At 38.0% G+C, this 17,449-nt stretch overlaps 1 protein-coding gene across 5 annotated transcripts in view; it reads left to right on the top strand.

The window, feature by feature from the left end:
- RAB27A (RAB27A, member RAS oncogene family) overlaps positions 1-17,449 on the top strand; it is a 77,112-nt gene that overhangs the window by 30,890 nt on the left and 28,773 nt on the right. For all 5 annotated transcript variants that reach the window (XM_047863825.1, XM_047863821.1, XM_047863824.1 and 2 more), the window contains one exon: positions 15,756-15,930. In XM_047863825.1, the coding sequence (XP_047719781.1) occupies positions 15,778-15,930 (153 nt within the window). In that variant the 5' untranslated portion in view covers positions 15,756-15,777. The remainder of the gene's footprint in view (positions 1-15,755; positions 15,931-17,449) is intronic.

Here is a 17,449-nt window from a genome sequence, read left to right on the forward strand (position 1 = left end):
GACCTTGACCACCTGTCTGGGAACCTCCATTTGTATTTGGCCCCTTGTGTCTTGAATTGGTTCTGTGCCACCTACACATGAGCCTGTGTGCTCTGGTAGGGAGGATAAGAAGTTGTTCTTTTCCCATTTTCCCACCACTCCTTTCTCCTTCCCTGGAACTTTTGAATAGTTTGAAGTAGCAACGTTTTCATGACATAGCCATTAGCTGGAACAAAGCATTTTGTGGATAAAATATAATACTAGCAATTTTTCCTGAATTAATAGAAAAAAAATTAAGTTAGCAGAGAGAATTTTCAGTTTTTCTCTATCACTATTAAAAAGAAACTTTGTGCCTTTTTATGCTACTCTGGTTATAGTTTAGTATAAAGTGGCTTTGGATATAGCACAAAATAATACATTATCAGTTATTTTAAGTTTGCCATTTCATTGTTTCGTTATGTTCCTCAAAACATATCTTGACTTTTTAGGGTTCCACCCCAAGCATAGCTTCTTGAGTCTGTTGAGACTAATCTGGATATATTTTCTGATGGCCTCAGTGTGTCCAGTTAGTCCCATTAGCAAGGGATCACCAAGGTAGCTGGTTATAAACATCCATGTAACAATTCTCATTTTCAAGGACACTGGTACCTGTCCCAAGGTGGGGTGTGACGGGTGCTGCCTTTTGTTCACTTTTGGCCAGTTTGGTGTGGATTTTTCCACGACTTTTTAGACTTAGACACATAGACCTTCATTTCCTGTGAGTGACCCAATGATCATTGTCTCCAAGACTCTATCTTACCTACTTACCTTAATTCTCTCAAGCTTTAGGTACCCCTACTTGGAGTTATTATCAGGGACACCCAGTATATTTTAGGTTTTCCCTCCCAGGTGAGACGAGTCCTAAGAATGTGGTAAGTGGGGGAGATCTGAGAGGTGGCATCTTAAGGAGATGTTCAGTAGAAAAGCCTAGCAGGCCTTACAAAAATGTGTTGTTGATCTAAGGTGTTTAGGCAGACAGGAAGTGTTTGTGTACAAAGGCAAATGAGATGATTCAGTTGGGTGGAAGGTAGAGCTTTCCTCACTGGTTTCCGAATGTGTGCAAAGGGCCCTTGATAGTCCTTGTGGGGGCCACAGGCTTTGGAGGTCAGGTATCATGTTCATCTTATTATCAGAATGGTTCCATTTTCATTGGTTTTGTATATTGGAGTGCCATGTAAGATTTCATTTGAAGAAACTTGCTAAAGACAGTTTGCAACTGGCTGGACCAAAGCAATTTTCTGAGGTAGTGAAAGGTTTACTGCAATGACCTGATGTAGGTTTTCTGAGACCCTGTGCAGGAGTATCCAACAGGCTGTGAAGATACTAATCTGCAATAGACAAGAAGTAACCCAAACTTAGAATAGCTCAATCATATTTATAGAAGTCAAACAAGAAGCTCTCCAAACATAAAATCATCTCTACAGTGATCTGTAATCAAATGTTTTGGTGCAACATATTGTGTTCATTCCTTATTGCTCAATTGACTGTCCTAATGGGATGGAAGCAAACATGCTAAACAGATGTGCCTCAGCCTTGCTGTCGTGTATGGAGAGTGGCTCACATATGCCTCTTTAAATAATTTCACAAGAGGGGCGCCTGGGTGGCGCAGTCGGTTAAGCATCCGACTTCAGCCAGGTCACGATCTCGCGGTCCGTGAGTTCGAGCCCCGCGACGGGCTCTGGGCTGATGGCTCGGAGCCTGGAGCCTGTTTCCGATTGTGTGTCTCCCTCTCTCTCTGCCCCTCCCCCGTTCATGCTCTGTCTCTCTCTGTCCCAAAAATAAATATAAAAACGTTGAAAAAAAAATTAAAAAAAAAATAAATAATTTCACAAGAGTGGACCCAGGGATCTACTCTGAATTTTAAAAAAAGAGAAAGAAAAAGGGGAGAAAAGCCTAGTGCAAATTACAGCCTTCTCCATTAATAACACATTTATAGATATTTCAGGTAACATATATGCTCTAAAGACAGAAGCAAATAACTTAGGCAAGCAGTATAAATGAATAATTTGGATGTCTCTAAATCTGCTGTATAACTTGTGTGACTATATGAGTTTTTATTCCAAATCAAAAAAATAATGATAAAGGTAAAACAGACCTTTGAATAAAAATTTACCAAACTCTTAAAGTACCTCCATGGATCTCAGTGTTCTACATAACACAAAGGCCACAGATTGAATGCCTCATGAATAAGGACTGCAATGCCTTGTTCTTTTTTTTTTTTTTTTTTTTTAAGTTTTTTTTTTTTTTTCAACGTTTATTTATTTTTGGGACAGAGAGAGACAGAGCATGAACGGGGGAGGGGCAGAGAGAGAGGGAGACACAGAATCAGAAACAGGCTCCAGGCTCTGAGCCATCAGCCCAGAGCCCGACGCGGGGCTCGAACTCACAGACCGCAAGATCGTGACCTGGCTGAAGTCGGACGCTTAACCGACTGCGCCACCCAGGCGCCCCAATGCCTTGTTCTTTTATGATGCTTTATATTCATCTTCTTTAAGATATTATCTTGTACTTATTTTATAAGAAAAATCCAGTTTCTTCACACACCTTTCTCAGAAACAGATAAAGTAGTAAAATGTAAATAAAGGTAATATCAGATTGAAAAACATAACTAGCATACAACTAACAGGGTATATAGATCATTTTCAAACAGTCATGGAACATTCATAAAACTTAAGAAATCCCTCAAAATTTGATACTATGCAGAACAATTTTGCTGACCCAAGATGCAATAAAATTAGAAATCAACAGCAGTAGCTAAACAGCCAACTGTGACGAGACAGGTTAATTTAGAAATTGGCTGGATGGTTGCAAGTACATTGTAGTTTCTCGGTCCTTTTGCATAAGTAAATCCAAGGCACACCCCATTCTATAAACAGCTGCTGACAGAAATGCAAACAGTCCTTTCCAAGACTGCACACTGAATGGGTGGAACAAGGAAAGACTTCCTGAGAATCCATAAGAAGTATATCCGATTAGACCTTGTCAATTGGGTGAGTTTCTTTTCTTTCCTTTTGATTCAGCTATTAAAGAATATGATACTTTTTAGGGAGCAATTAAACACATATTCTAAATATATTACTGTAGAAAGTAGACTTGAGAAGGACCCAAAAGACCTATAACTAGCTGTCTGTAACTTACTGACACCCAATGGGCAGGGCTGAGAATCCTCGTGTCATTGTTTGAGTTGTGCTAAACCATCAGGAAATAGCTTGATTTTTCTGAGCCTATTTCAATATTCTTTTTATAATTTTTTATTTAAAAAATCTTTAAAATTGAGGTATAATTGACATTCATTGTATTAGTTTCAGGTATACAGCATAACTTTTCAATTTTTGCATATGTTGCAAAATGATAACCATGGTATGTCTTGTTACCACCTGTCATATATGGTGATAGAATTTTGTGTGATGAGAACTTTTAAGATTTACTCTCTTAGCAAGTTTCAAATATGCAATACAATGTTATTAACTGTATTTACCATGCTGTATGTTACATCCCCATAACTTATTTATTTCATAACTAGACATTTGTATCTTTTGACTTCCTTCACCCATTTTGCCCTCCTCCACTCCCTGCCTCTGGCAGTCACTGATCTATATTCATGAGCTTGGGGTGTTTTTTTTCCCCACATATAACTGACATCATGCAGTATTTGTCTTTCTCTGTCTGACTTATTTCATTTAGTATAATATCCTCAAAGTACATTCATCTTGTCACAAATGGCAAGATTTCCTTTTTTATAGCTGAGTAGTATTCCTTTGTGTGTGTGTTATATTTGTGTGTGTGTGTATTGATATCATTTTATCATTTATCTTTTGACAGATATTTATGTTGTTTCACTATCTTAACTGTTGTAACCAATGCTGCAGTGAACATGGGGTGCATATATCTTTTTGATTTTGTGTTTTTATTTTCTTTTGACAAATACCAGAAGTGGAATTATGGGGTCATATGATTGTTTTATTTTTAATTTTTTGAGGACGCTGTATACCGTTTTGCTCAGTGGTTGCACCAATTTACATTCCCACCAACAGTGTACAAGGGCTTCCTTTTCTTCCTACCTTCATCAACACTTGCTATGTCTTAACTTTTTGATAATAATCATTCTAAGAGGTATGAGGTGATATCTCATTGTGGTTTTGATTAGCATTTTCTTTGATGATTAGTGACGATGGACATCTTTTCATGTACTTGGTGGTCATCTGTATGTCTTCTTTGGCAAATGTCTATTGAGGTCCTTGGCTCATTTTTAAATCAGATTATTTGTTTTGTTTTGTTTTTTGGTGTTTTGTTGTAGGACTTCTTTATATATTTTGCATATTAATCCCTTAACAGGTATATGATTTGCAAAAGTTTTTTTCCCATTTAATATGTTGGCTTTTTATTTTGTTGATAGTTTCCTTAACGGAGCAGCGTTTTTTAAAAGAAGAAAGTTGGTATATGGTAGGAATATTTACAGCTGTTTAAACTCAGGATGGACTTGCCTGTTCATTAACATTATGGGAAAACCAAAACTAGTGCAGTACTGAGAAGAATTTATGTTCCTGAAATGGCTCTATTCCCAGGAATAGATGGGGCAAATCTCTTTTCCTTATTGGAAAAGTAGAAGTCCTTGAAGACACAGCAGCACTTGAGCTTACTGAGAGGGTCCAATACCTTGAAGTTAACATGGCAACTCACTGTGTTATAAGGAAATGTGCATTCATTGACTGGCATTGTTGGTGTAAGGTCAGTTTTTGCACACACAAATTGGTGTTGGGGAAAAGTACCTGAAAATGAGAGAAAGGGGAAAAGAGAGTACAGAGGTCATGGCACAGGGGTAATTATTAGAAACAGGGCTGTTAGAACCCAACATGGGGGGTGGTTGAGGGTGGATGTTAGACTATGGAAAAGAAAACCAGTTATGAAATGATGGAATCCTGTGTGTGTTAATAAGCCACCACGTAACCAAAGAGCATATTCCTGGGGGCTGAGAACAACCAAGCTCTGATGTGGTCAGCAGGGATGAGGATGTGGGGTAGGTAGGACAAAGGAGAAGTGGAACCATATCTGGAACATCTTAGTAACCATTGTAAGCATCTGTGTGCCAAACCAAGGGTTCAGTTTAGCCTTTGGAGTAGGGCATGTGGGATGGGAGCTCCCAACATTCACAGTTCCTGCAAGTGTGTAGGTAAAGTAAATGTCATCACAGAAAAGTTAAAGTATGGTCCCTGTCCTTTAAGAAATCAGTGAAATGTTTTCACTGTACTGTAAAAATCACCCTTATAAACAACATTGAAAATAATATCCTAGTGTGTAATTGGCTGGATCTGGAAGGGCAGAGTGGTATTTATTCTGGGCACACTTTACCTACACGGTGAATAATACAGAGTGCTCACATTCTCATTTTTTAAAAAAAGGCAATTAATGGAGCTCTTCACTTCCCCAGTTATTGTCAACTCAGGGATATTTATCTAACTGTTTTTACTATTTGGACAGTGATCCTCAACAGGTCTTCCTTCTTCTAATTCCTAAATTTTTTCTATCCTAATGTTTTTCTTGGAATGAAAGAAGCATCATTGCTACTTCACAAATTAAAGTTCTTTGCTCCTTGATTTGGCGTGTTTCTCCTGACAGATTAACACCTTTGCTGTGTTGCAGTACATGAAAAACTTGCAGCAGGTGAGAGGCCAGAGAGCCAGGCTGTGCTGGTCAAAGGCCTCACCACACATGTCCCATGTTCTGGGAGGACAAGTATTGGGAGAAACACCACTGACTCCATTTCTAGGTGAAAAATGTAAAGGTGTTGTGTGTTTTGTGACCTTGGAAATGCATATTCCAATATCAAGTCCTGCAAGTCTACATGATTTTTTTATCCTTGTAGTCCTGGTTGGGGTAGCAGTACTGTCATTCGTAGTATTTCTGCCTCTGAGTCCAAGCCCAGAATTTGGTGGCACTCCGACACAGCCAAATGCCATCATTTAGCTTGCGACAGCAGAATTCCTTCTGTCAACCAGTTGACTTGCAGATAGCCCACCTTCCAAGTAGCTGAAGTCACTCCTCCTTTTCTATTTTTGGAAAACATTTTCACTCCATTCTTGGAGAGTTTTATAAAGTTTTCAGTGTCCTTCTTAAGGTATTGTGGAAAAAGTACCAGGCTTAAAGTCGTAAGATCAGTGTTCACGCTTTAATCTGTTGTAATCATACGAGAGCTGTGACCTACTGATAGCTATTAGGCGTTTTGCTACTTATTTTACACAGGTAGGTGGTGGCGTCCTGTTGTTTGAATATAGGAGGCCCTGACTCCAGTGTTTGTTAACATCATCTTCTATGTGCTTTTAAAAAGCAGCCTCTGTGTCGGAGTAGACTTTACAGATTTTTCACTTCTCTCAGATTCTTAATTTCCAGCTTCATGGTGTCATTAAGAAGCACATTTAGCCATGGGTTGGACATTGCAGTGACATATGGTTGTGTCCATTATGTGGCTGCTTTCACATTGTTTGAGATATTACTCAGCAAACCAAACAGCCACTCCTATTGCCATAGTATGGCCTATATTTTACAAACGACATATTCTACAGTGTACCCTTTCCTTGTTACCTTGTATCTCTATAAAACAAGAATTACTTATCACAAACTACAAGTAATATAACACCCAGTGTTTACTTTCCATAAATTCCTATAAACACTCATATTTTGATCCTAAAAGAGATTCAAGCAATAAATAAACTCTTTTAAGTAAATGAATCAATGGTCTCCATAAATTAAAAAAAAAAAAAAAGCCAGAATTTCATTTGAATCATTCCACAATGGTCTTCCAGAAGAACACTCTCCACTTTGAAGAATAATTCCAATGTCCCCTTCTTTCCTAATGTGTCGTTGCTTGTATTTGTTTACTGGGTTATGTTGCTCACATACTGAAATGATGGTAACATTTCAGAAATAGGTCAACGCCTGGATTGAGACTGTTTATTCTTTATTTACCCTAACACTTCTCTTTAATACTCATAAAGAATTTGCAAATGTCTAGAGGAAGATTTTACAAATGAGGAAATGTTTGGATGTCCTGCAAGTTTTTTGAAATGTATATTTAATCTCATGGTATTTGCAGATCACTTTATTTTTTCTTTGGATAACTTGCTATGCTGGAATACTACCATCTGCTATAAGTCAGTCTTTTCACTTTGTTTAAATGAGGAGAATGGAATATTCCTATGTAGCAGGTGCATCTATAAATATTAAGCCAAATGATAAACAAATTTAGATTTTTAGCCAGGGACATCTCCCGTTACTGTTAAGGATGGCTCCATGATATTCTACAAAACACTGTATTGATAGGAATGTATGTATGAATCATAGGTGATAGGTGAATATCTAATGCAGTTTATAATATTCAGAATTTAGATAAAATCAAACTCATCCTTCAATAAAGTGTCAAGGAAGAGCTAGATTCCAATTTCCTTCTGTTTTTCAAAGCTGTTAGATTTCCACTTAGTTCTCTCTACCCGAGATCTTTTCACAAACAAGACCAGCTCCTACTCAAGAGGGCAGAAACCTATCTCCTCATACTTAGACAAGAAATCGAGAAGAGGAAGCCTACGTACAGGGAAGGCAGAGGCTGTCTTCTCTTGTGGAAATGGAGCAGTACACATGTTGTTTCTGTAGTGAGAGTGGATGTGTTTCATTCCAGGATGTAGGAATTGCAGTGGTCTGAGACCGTTGTAGCCAGGGCTTCTTTGGTAAACACAAGTTGACCCCACTCATATCTTGGTACGTCTTAAAATGCTTTTTCTACCCTGCCTCACTCTGTATGATTTCTCTTTCCTTTTTCTGCTGTTTCTATTATGTTTGTGCTTCAGAATGCCAGGAATGGGTCAACAGTGGTTCCATAAACAAAACAAAGTAAGACAAGCCTCCTGATTTTTAACATTAAAATTTGAAAACACTGATAGACTTTACTGTTCTATGCCAGTCATTGGTACGTGAACATTTTTATCTAGATGAATGCTTGGATAAGGGGATATTAATATGTACGACAGAACATGAGGCGATAGAGTTCCCAGAAATGCTGATGTTTTATGCTTTATCAGAAAAACAGTTACATTCATATGCTTCAGTTTCTACATAGAAATCACTTTGGGCAAGACAAGTGGAATCCATAAGCTCTATAGCAATACTGTAATATTTTATTAACCTAAGAAGTTCAAAATCTTTTCCAGTAAAAATTCTGGACATATACCTCATGTTTCTCTTTTAAAAGTTTTCTCTTTATTGGCACACCTAGGTGGCTCAGTCAGTTAAGTGTCCAACTCTTGATACTGGCTCAGGTTGTGATCTTGTGGTTGTGAGATGGAGCCCTGTGTCAGGCTCCATGCAGAGCGTGGAGCCTGCCTGGGATTTTCTCTCTTCCTGTTGCCCTCTTTCTGTCCCTCCCCCCTTTTTCAAAATAAGTATTTTTTTTAAGTTTTCTCTTTATTCTCTATTGAGCTTCACATTTTTCTTCGTTTGGCATCTTTATATGCATGCCACACGTGTGGCTTGTGCACATATCGGCAGGGAAAAAGTACTATGGGGATATGAATTTTGATGTCAATTGTGTTATGTTTAGAAAGGAAGATTAAAATATTCATGAGGATTGGCTTTTTTGAAAAACCATAGAGGTGGGTATAGTCAATAGAAGAATATACTTTAGGATGTGTCTAAAAGTGTAAGATTTCCATGGTGAGTATTGGCTCTCCATTGTGCTCAGGCAACAAGCACAGAAAAGGCAGTCAATAAATATTTGATGAATGAAAGAGAGAGTGAATGAGCCAGAAGTATCCTTACAGAGAACTTAAGGCAGCACTACAGAAAATAATCTTGATTTGAGAGAAGAGTACTAAGCTCGAGACCAAACAAGTTTGTAAGGAAATGAAAAACTTGATGATTTTTATGCTCTTTCCGCTTTGAAACCACAAGAAAGAAAGACCTAAAGAAAGGATTTACAGGAGATGGTACAAGTATCAAGATACTTAATTGCTTGGATTTACTATGACCAATAAGAGGCAGACAAGCCCTCCGTTTCTGACTTCTCTTCTTGAGGGAACCAATCAGAAGGAAGGGCTTTGTGACAGAGACGCAGAAGTACAGGCCTTTTATCCCAACTTCTCTGAGTCTAAGCCTTGGTTATAAAGCAATTCATCTCTATAAGAGCTGGCACCACAGAAAACTTTGGTTCCTGAATCAAAGCAACTGTAACTGAGGTTCCTGGCTTTTAAGGAAGGAAAGGAATACAGAGAGAACAAAAATCATGATATGTTAGAAAAGGATACAGTGCTAGAATTTAGACTAGGGATCTAGCTCAGTCCCACATCTAACCTGCTGGTTGATTTTATATTATTCACTTGTCTTTTCTGAGCTTCATTCAGTTTCCTCTTGTGGAAATTAAAATATTCAACTGACGAACACTCCAACTCTGAAACTGCCAAAAATCACACAGATAAAACTTAGTGTTAGTTTGGAATGCCAAGATAGCTTTTGTGATGGATGAAGACCTCATGAGTGATTGTACCTAAATTGAATGTTTCCTATGATTTTTCTAAAGGTTCAGGTACTGGGTTAAATAAGAATAGATTGTAAAATGACATGCCTTGCTGAAAACTTGATGAGACTATTTGGAATAGTATTGCTAAAGACAAATTTCAATTACTGAACGCTTAACACAGACAAAGCAGTATGCTAAAAGCTTTCTGTAGATAATGTCACTTAATAGCCATTATTATCTCCACTTTATGGTTGAAAGAATGGAGGTTTAAAGAACAAGGAGTCTCACACAAAGAGTCAAAATTTGAACCCAAGCCTACTTCCCATCATATTAAGAAAATATCACTCTTTATGTATTATAACTCTTATACAGACCATTGAGTTTTCTTTAAGGATGATGACCTGATAAAATCATGTATATCTATTTCTGTTTGTGGCACATGGTGATTATTCAACTAATATTATCCTTCCCCCCCCCTTTTTTTTTTTTACTTTCTGTACTAAATATGGGTGATAGAGGGAAAATTTGGCTTTCAAGAAATGGCTGACCTATCTGGAATAGTTTTAGAATGATTCTGCCAAATGATAGGAGATCCTAAGGTTGGAGTCTATGATTGACTTTAATAGGAAGCTTTATGGAGAATTTGGGCTAAGGTTGTGTGTGGGGTGGGGGGTAGGGAGAGAGGGAGAGAGATGGATCTAATTCCTTTGCTCTTAACTAAAACCACTCTCCTATCTTATTCCCTGAAAAACAATTAAAATATGTTTGTTTTTTAAATAAGGAAGAAGACCATTGACTTTCTCTCAGAAGGCAATTATCACCACTTAGTGAATGTTGAGGAAGTGGGTGTTTCTTGCTTTCTATTGTTAATCTGATGAGAGTGAGGGTGGAGAGCCCTGTGAAAAAATATTTGTATAGGGAGGAGAGGTAGAAGTGAACTGAGTAAGAAAGTCTTTTGCAAGTCCCAAATTAGGGTCATTCTTGACTTTTTAGAAGACACTTCCTTGAGGTATTTCAGATTCTACTTCCTGAAGGAGATCTAGAGTTTAAAGAAGTGAAATTTTTGGGTTCAAGTGTTCTTCATACATAGATCCTTATTTTCTTTTTCATTAATTTTTAGGGACATAGTTCTTTCTTACAGTTCTAAGAAAGGAATATTGCCTGCATATTGACTGTTGGAAGCTAGATTGCGATATGATGACGCTAATAGGAGTTAATACTAATACAGGATTTACTCTGTGCCAGACATTGTTCTAAACTCTTCATGTACACATTAGCTCAGTCCCCACAATAACCCTCTGAGATAGGTTTACTGCTTCATCAAATCTAAAATGTGTTGATGGTGCATTTGTGATGTTGCTAGAAGATGCTAATGAAAGGTTTTCACACAATTATCTCCAGTACCACCTCATTTAGTAACAATCGCAAGATGTCGTGGGTTGTAAGACTGTAAAATGTAAGATGCACCCCAATTATAAAGAAATTGAAATAAGAAAGCATATGCATGATAGAATTAATAAAATAAAAATTAATTAAAAAAAATCATTCCTAATTTTAAAACTGCAGAGCCTGAGGCAAAAGGGTTAAATTTTCTAAAGTGAAATGACTGGATTCACATCCAGGTAGTTTGGTTCTAGATTCCATGCTCTTAACCTCTACTTTTTCCTGTCTCTCAACAATGTGCTGGAATTGAGCCCATGTTAGCATGTAGATAGACTGCCCAAGGCCCACTTACTCATCTTCTCATTGGGATATCCATGACAGAATGGTACTGAGATCCTTCTGAGGGAAGAAGTGTGTGTAGTATGTAGCACCTGCCTTTAGGGCTGTGATAAAGATTATAAAATACTTAGTGTGTGGGCTTCCAACCCATTTTTAGCAAGAGCAATGCAATTGGAAAGAGCTTTCATGAACTGGCTTCTGAAGCATCGGTAGTTTGGAATACTGACTGCAAATAGTTTGCACAAAATGTTGTTGGGGTGTTCCGAATGTAAAATTCTGCACTGTATGTTTTCAGCTGAAACTTAATGTTAAGTTTTCTTCATCTGGTGGTAATAAGCATTGGTGAAACACACACATGTGTGTTTGTACTTGTAGTTTCCTAAGCACTAGAATTATCTTCTGCTGAAAGATGGAATGGTTCCATTAATTCTAGGCTTTAACTAAATAACTGCAAACTCAGAGAAGAATCTTGTTACCATCAATATACCCTGCCCAAACCCTGAAAAATCTGTTACCAGTTTGAAGGCCTGCCTCTTTTCCTGAGTCCTTTTATTTCCTTGCAGCTTCCTTCCTTTTTAGAATTCTGGTCTCTGTTAACCCAGACTAGCCTAGTCATTGTGACCAATTTAGGGCACACTTTACATAGCCTCCAAATTTGATGAAGGTTTTCCTCAACTTGAAATCTCTATTTTATTGTTGGATCATGGATCACTGTTTTGCTGCTAGGTCCCTTAGATAAAATGAAGGGTGAGTTCTCAACCAAGGAAGACTCTGGCACTCATCACACCTCTTCCTATTGTTTATCGTATTCTCTGCCAGTGTGCCAATACTCCTTTCTCCCAACCTGTTCTCTATTCTCCAACACATACAATTGAGGTAATTATAAGTAAAAATTTAAGTTTGTTGGTTTAGTCTAAGTGTAAAGCACCAAACCATTGCTTTTTGTGCTTCTGTTTATCATTTTACATTTCTAGCCTTAAACTGTTTGAACATCTGATAAATCAACTTGGACTAGTTTGAGCCAGTTTTTAATCCATCTAAGACCATAAAAAACATTTGATAGATGACATGAACTAATTTACAAGAAGTTTGATAAAATTAGAGCAAGTATGACTTAGTTGGAGAGATTTAACTGATCAGCACTAACTTGATTCAGTAAAATATACTCTGAAACAATCAAACCTAATGTGAACCAGTCAGAACATGCTTGTCCAGGTCAGAACTTATAGAGCTAGGTAAAACTAGTTTGAAGCAGTTTGAGCCATTCAAACCAGACCCAAGTAATGTTCACTAGATATACCTAATTTTAGCCAAAGTGGCTTTAGGTCAGTAAAAAGGTGGACTCTGAACTCAACTCTTTGATTCTGAACTAGAATGAACCATTCAGATTTTTTTGGAACAAGTATGAGCTTATTAGAATGGATTGCAATGTCTGATACAGATTTGAACCTGTTTTTAAGCTAGTCATAACTCTTTTGCAATAGACATATCAATTTACAATGAGTTGAAAATGTTTTAAACCAGCCAAAAAAGATCAGAATTAGTTTGAAAGTGATCTATGTTGTGAACTAGATCTAAGTGATCTAGTTCAGCAAATGACTCTGAACCAGTCAGAAATACTTTCTGCTAGAAATATGTCTTGAGCTGATCAGGGGCAATTTCAGAGATTGTTCTTGGTCTTCAGAGCCAGTCTGATCTGTCCAGAATGGGGTGAAGAGAGTGAGCTAACATCTGCTGTGTACCCAGTGTATGCCAAACACTGTTTGTTCTGGGTGTTCCACAAAGAGCATCCCTTTCAATCCTTAGAACAATAGTGTGAAGGAGTATATATTCTTTTTCACAGAATGGAAACTTGAACCAAGGCTCAGAGACGTCTGAGTAGCTGGCATGTGGGAGACTTGGGATTCAGCCTGGCTCTCCTGGACTTCAGAGGTCATGCGTTTCCTATTAGGCTACCTTATACAGTATCGTACCCAGTTACTGTTAAGCCCAACATGCATTTGTAGAAACTTGAGTAACAAGAATAAGCTTGGAGATAGAGTGGACATTGGACTTAGAGTTAGGAGATGTATATGCTAGACTGTGCAAATGAGTTCATCTCTATGGGTTCTAATTTTCATCCTTTGGAAAACTGAACCCAGAGAGTGAAAGGTCTGGATCTTTATCTGCCTTGTTAATCTGAAAATAATTGCCTAGAGGCATGATCTGAAGAGTGCAAACTATGATTAATAGTGATGGTGGTTTTTATACCTTTAGTTGTGGTATTTGGTTTGTTAATACCTTCATTTATGATGGCTTAGTTTGTGAATAAACTGTTATGTATTGCTGTCAACATGAATAGAAAACGAAACCCACAAAGAGCATTTGTAGACTTATCTGCGTGACTGTTCTCCCATGATAACTAAACACATTAAATTTTGGTGCAGCAGAGGTAGTTTAATCTGTCTTTGAATTCCGTTCAAGTGGATTTAGAGAATTACAGAAGAGTGATGCCATTGATGACAACATTTTCTTCTGTACCTTAAATGACGTAAAAACACAGATATAGAAATGAGCAAACTTTGTTCAAATTAAAAATAAAGAAGTAAGATAGCTGTTATCATTGCAGACTTCGGAGTTGCTTTCTGCTTGGTCATTCATTTTGAGGGGAACCTCTAAAATGATTTAACACTATCTAGACCTGCTTTTCAATTCTTAGCTCTTATTAATGAATCACTGGGAGCCAAATGAGATGCTGTAGTGTGATAAACTATTTGTACCCTATTGGTCATCTTCTGGAGAGGAATTCTGTTATGTACCATTAATACTGGCAACCAACCTGTACATACTGAAGCTATAGCATAGGAAGGTCATCATCTGTGAAGTATCATTCTTTATAGTGTGCAAATAGAATTATGAATGTTAGTGGAGGCTCTGCCCTTATCAGCTGACCAGCCATATCTGAATATGAGGTCACAGTCTTCGCTAAGGCATGATGAGGAAATAAATTGCAGTGGCTCTTGGGGGTCGGCATTCAGGATTTTTGGCCATAAGGTGAGTCATCAAATTGAAGATAGGGTGGGGGAGGCACCCTTGAAAATCAATAAATGTCCTTGCTTAAGCTTTTATGAATTTTATGGATCTATAGAAATAATTCCATAGGAAGCATTGAGAATTGTGGTAAAGTTTCTCGATGTGAGGCTGGGTGAAAGTGCATAATGAGAGGAAAATCAGCATCTAATGTAGGCATTTGATGTGTGTGTATGGGTAAGTATGCATGTTTGAATGGGCAGATAGAGTGGTCAGTGGTAATGGTATAGCTGATTATTTTTCCGATTTTCAGAACGGTTTATTGGTATCATAAATGCAAAGATAAAAAGAAGTAAGCTTTCCCTGGAGGCAGACTACATTTTCAGTTGGACTGGTATTTTGAGTAGTTTGAATCTATTTAGAGAATAAAAACAAATCATGAAGAGTGCTGATTGCAAAGGATAAAAATAACCATATTTAGGTCTTGGTGGTAAAAACAGAATTTTTCTTCTGTAAGGTGGACTTTTGTTTTAGTTACTATTGAAGACCTGAATTGGCAGCATTTCTTGTTCAAATACCAAGGCAAGTATGGGTAGGTGAACCCTTTGTAATGGAACTATGGTCTCTAAACAGTGACTGCCCAAATCTGGAACTCCGTTCCCAAGGGAGAAGTGAATTCTAGCAAAGCCCTGACCTAATTGCAATATATAATAACAATAAAATAAAAGAAGCTGCAAGCCAAATTTTACTTGTGAATTTAGCATTGTCTTTGAAGGAATTAACTATAGTGACATTTGAAAATGAATAGGATAAATGAAATTGCCTAGATGTCCACATAAAAGAGAAAACCCAAGGATCTAGTGCTAGGAGACTCTGAAAAAGAAGGGGGGGGGTGGTTAGAATCACTTGCACTCCTAATTTTTATTATTTCTGTAACATTCTCCTTTCTCCTTTTATAATTTTTGTTTTATAGGATCTGTATGTAAGACTGAGTGGTTGGGGGCGCCTAGGTGGCTCAGTCAGTTAAGTGTCTGACTTTGGCTCAGGTCATGATCTTGCAGTTTGTGAGTTTGAGCCGTCAGGCTCTTGATGAAAGCTCAGAGCCTGGAGCCTGCTTTGGATTCTGTGTCTCCCTCTCTCCCTGCCCCTCCCCTGCTTGTACTCTCTCTCCTCTCAAAAATAAATATTTTAAAAATTAAAAAAAAAAAAGACTTGGTAGTGGTTATCTTCTTGATTTTCATTCGCACTTGGAATTTTTGTCTTGATAGTACTATAATGTGCATGTTAAATTTAAATTAAAATGTTATTTCAGTAGTACCTCATCTAGCAAAATATTAGGTCCTTGGGGGCAGTAATATCTAATCCTCTTCACAGAACCCTTAGGCATGTAGGTGTCACATAGTACTTATTGAGCTGGATATTAAAGTAACTCACTTTATTCATGGAAGATTCTAATATTTCCTAATGGCTTTTTCATAAATATGCATTTGTTTGTATTTTGCAGGTGAACCACTGAGTTCTTCATTATGTCTGATGGAGATTATGATTACCTCATCAAGTTTTTAGCTTTGGGAGACTCTGGAGTGGGGAAAACCAGTGTACTTTACCAGTACACAGATGGCAAATTTAACTCCAAATTTATCACAACAGTGGGCATTGATTTCAGGGAAAAGAGAGTGGTAAGTTCTATATAAAAATATCTGAGTCAACATTTGCCTTTCTGTTTAGTCTACTTGGTAGGAATTAGAAAGACAAAGTTTGGAATATACCAGTAAAGGGTGCATATGAAAATGCATTATGTTCAATCTAGGCAATGTGATTTCGAAGGTTGTGCTGAAAAACAATATAAAACCAAGGAGATAGGCGCCTGGGTGGCTCAGTCAGTTGAGCATCTGGCTCTTGAGTTGGTCTCCAGTCTCGATCCCAGGGTCTTGGGATCTAGCCACATGTCAGGATCTGTGCTGAGCTTGCAGCCTGCTTGAGATTCTCTCTCTCTCTCTCTCTCTCTCTCTCTCTCTCTCTCTCTCTCTCTCTCTCGCCCTCCCTCCCTCCCTCCCCCCCCTCCACCCCTCTCCCACATTCATGCACTCAACCTCTTTCTCTGAAAACAAAACCAAGGAGACAAAAGTGAAGATTTCTTTTAATTTTCTCTTGAACACCCTTTCGGCTTGTGTCTTTCCCTGGACCTTCACAGTTACTTGTCTAACTTTGTTATGAAACCTACAAAGCACCCTGACCCTGATACTCCTGTTTTGTGAGCTATGCTCTTCCCCCTTTGATGTCATTTTTAATGGCCTTTTTCTTAATTCAACCCCGCTAAGTGGCAGAATTCATCACTGCTGCCAGAAGGGTGAGGTTGGAGTTGGAGTGAGAATGCCAGTATTGCGTTTTGATCTGGAAAGTAACCAAGGGAACAGGGAGGTTCCTCAGAACACTGAAGGAGGGGGCTCTTTCATTTAAGGAACCACAGGACTGAAAGTTATTCTGGTGATGGAGAGGAGGGCAGGAAGTCACTGTGTTAGAGTTGCAGAGAGAAGATGGTCTTCTCTGTGAACTACATTTCTTGCTGAAAAATCAACCCTTACCATGAAGCAGGTCCACAAGGAGTCAGGAGATTAATAACAAAGATCTTTCAATGGGGAATATTCTTCCTGGAAAAGATACAAGGTCTCTGTCTTCCAGGGCAAAAGAATTCATTACCTCTTAGTCACCCTAGGTCTTTTTTTCCACTTCTAGAGTCTTAAAGGCCCACTGAGTAAGAACAGGACTTTATAAAAATTTTAGTATTGACATGTAATTGGTAGAATCAGCATGTGTATATGTGATTATATTTATCAATTCCCATTTTATAACCTTGTATTTTAAAAATGACTTTATTGGGGCGCGTGGGTGGCGCAGACGGTTAAGCGTCCGACTTCAGCCAGGTCACGATCTCGCGGTCCGGGAGTTCGAGCCCCGCGTCAGGCTCTGGGCTGATGGCTCAGAGCCTGGAGCCTGTTTCCGATTCTGTGTCTCCCTCTCTCTCTGCCCCTCCCCCGTTCATGCTCTGTCTCTCTCTCTCCCAAAAATAAATAAACGTTAAAAAAAATAAAATAAAAATGACTTTATTGAGATATAATTTACATAACATAAAATTCACTCATTGAAAGTGTACAACTCAGTGTTTTAGTATATTCACATTTGTACAAACCATCACTG

Source organism: Prionailurus viverrinus, chromosome B3 (assembly GCF_022837055.1).
Source record: "Prionailurus viverrinus isolate Anna chromosome B3, UM_Priviv_1.0, whole genome shotgun sequence".
Lineage (NCBI taxonomy): Eukaryota > Metazoa > Chordata > Mammalia > Carnivora > Felidae > Prionailurus > Prionailurus viverrinus.